This window comes from Octopus bimaculoides, chromosome 4, assembly GCF_001194135.2.
Source record: "Octopus bimaculoides isolate UCB-OBI-ISO-001 chromosome 4, ASM119413v2, whole genome shotgun sequence".
Classification (NCBI taxonomy): Eukaryota; Metazoa; Mollusca; class Cephalopoda; order Octopoda; family Octopodidae; genus Octopus; species Octopus bimaculoides.
In genome coordinates, this window is record NC_068984.1 from 19793178 (window position 1) to 19795207 (window position 2030).

General features: G+C 37.3%; 1 protein-coding gene across 10 annotated transcripts in view; it reads right to left on the reverse strand.

Annotated features, from left to right (window-relative positions):
• The window catches only part of LOC106881484 (nesprin-1), an 811219-nt gene that overhangs the window by 626344 nt on the left and 182845 nt on the right, over positions 1 to 2030 (reverse strand). For all 10 annotated transcript variants that reach the window (XM_052966929.1, XM_014931893.2, XM_014931887.2 and 7 more), the window contains one exon: positions 722 to 939. In XM_052966929.1, coding sequence (XP_052822889.1) covers positions 722 to 939 — 218 coding nt within the window. The remainder of the gene's footprint in view (positions 1 to 721; positions 940 to 2030) is intronic.

The window sequence follows — 2030 nt, forward strand, 5'->3', positions numbered from 1 at the left end:
GATCATTGCCAGTGCCCCTGGACTGGCTCTTGTGCTGGTGACACATGAAATTTCTTCGAGCGAGATCGTTGCCGGTGCCCCTGAACTGGCTCTTGTGTGGGGTTGTTGTAGGATTTTTGAGCGAGATCGTTGCTGGTGCCCCTGGACTGGCTCTTGTGGGATTAAGTCGATTAAATCGACCCCAGTGTGTAACTGGTACTTAATTTATCGACCCCGATAGGATGAAAGGCAAAGTCGACCTCAGCGGGATTTGAACTCAGACCGTAACAGCAGATGAAATACCGTTAAGCATTTCGCCCAGCATGCTAACGTTTCTGCCAGCATGCCGCCATCAAATCACACTTCTATTAATGATAATTTCATCTAAGCTGAAGGGAGTTCCAGTGACTAAGTTTGTTGGGGTTTTGGGGCTATCTTTGTCATCAACACTGCACAGAGTCAATACTGTCATCTCTTGCTCACTCAGTATTCCTACTTGTAAATAACATCATCATTGTTTAATGTCTGTTTTCCATGCTGGTATGGGCCTAGCACTTTGACAGGAGCTGGACAGCTGGAGAGCTATCCAGACAGACAATTGAAGTCTGGACAGATCTCCAGCTCCTACTTGTAAATAAGTCCCCGTAAATAAGTACCATAATTTTCAAGGATGCATATGTCATAGTATGTTTCTTAAGTTGGCTCCAAATATTTGATTGCTCCATATATACAGATGTCTTACCTTATGCTGTATTGTTCCCATCGTTTAGGAAGTTGTTTCAGTTCCACCTGAGAAGTATTGATAACCTTACGCAGGCTTTTCCATTCTGAGTCCAGTTTGTCATATTCGGTTGTCAGAGTTTGGTTCTGGCGGTCAAGAGATGAGAAATCAAAACAGATTTGGTGCATTGATTCCAGCTGTGCTTCATGTGAAGTGTAGAATGAGTCAGTAAAATATTTCTGAAATCAAAAGAGAATGAAAATTATTCAGAATTATCAGGAAAATTGATACCGTTCAGTTTTAGTTTATAGAAACAGACCAATACCAAAACTGAATTTTAATTTCCCTGGTGCACTTGCCAGGTAAGTAATCTGATCTGTGGCCATTGTTGAAATGAAAAGAATTACAGCCATTCAGAAACACACAATGACTGTTAATTTCATTTAAGCATATATATTATATGGTGTCAAAATTTTTGTCATGCTAACTACAACCTGACCACTGACACAGTTCCAGTGACCAAATCACAATTAGAGCAGTGAAAAATTTAATGTTTAAGTGAAGTTAACAGACTTATGTGTTTTTGAATGGCTAATGTGTGTCTTCCGTGCTGTAATTGTTTTAGATTAATTTATTTGCTAGTTCAGCTTAAATGATGAATAATGGTTATGAGGTTAAGGTGTTAACCTACAAACCACACAGACAGCATCATCGGTTTTATGTTTGACCTGTTGATGCTGGAATGGGTTGGTTGAGACTTAGTTGAGACAGTATTCTATGGTCAGATGCCCTTTTTACTGCCAACCATTTTGGTTTCCAAGTAAGGTGTATATATTTCTGGGGTTTTTGTATGATGAGCTATGCAACGACTGAACATGTTTCTATGGCAATTATAAACAATGTCAAGATATATAAATATATGTACACACCACAAACACATACATAAAGAGACAGGGGGAGAGAGAGAGAGAGAGAAAGAGAGAGAGATACAAGTGAACCCACATCTATTTTTTTCTCATAAGGATAAATATGAATCTCCTAGATTCTATTCTGCTATTTCCTTTCTCAACTCCTTTGTAAAAATTTTGTTTATACTTCTTACACTGAAGAGTACAGTGATATATAATTAACTTAATTAACTCAATTCAACCATGAATTTACATGATTTTTATATCTCTGTACGAAACGATCGTCTGCATGAATTAAAATTCTCTTATATATTTTAACATCACTTCTCCATTTTTAACAAAATTGTTGAGTTTTATGGGATTTCTTTCCATAAATTCACAACACATCATATATACGTAGATATACATACATATATATATAT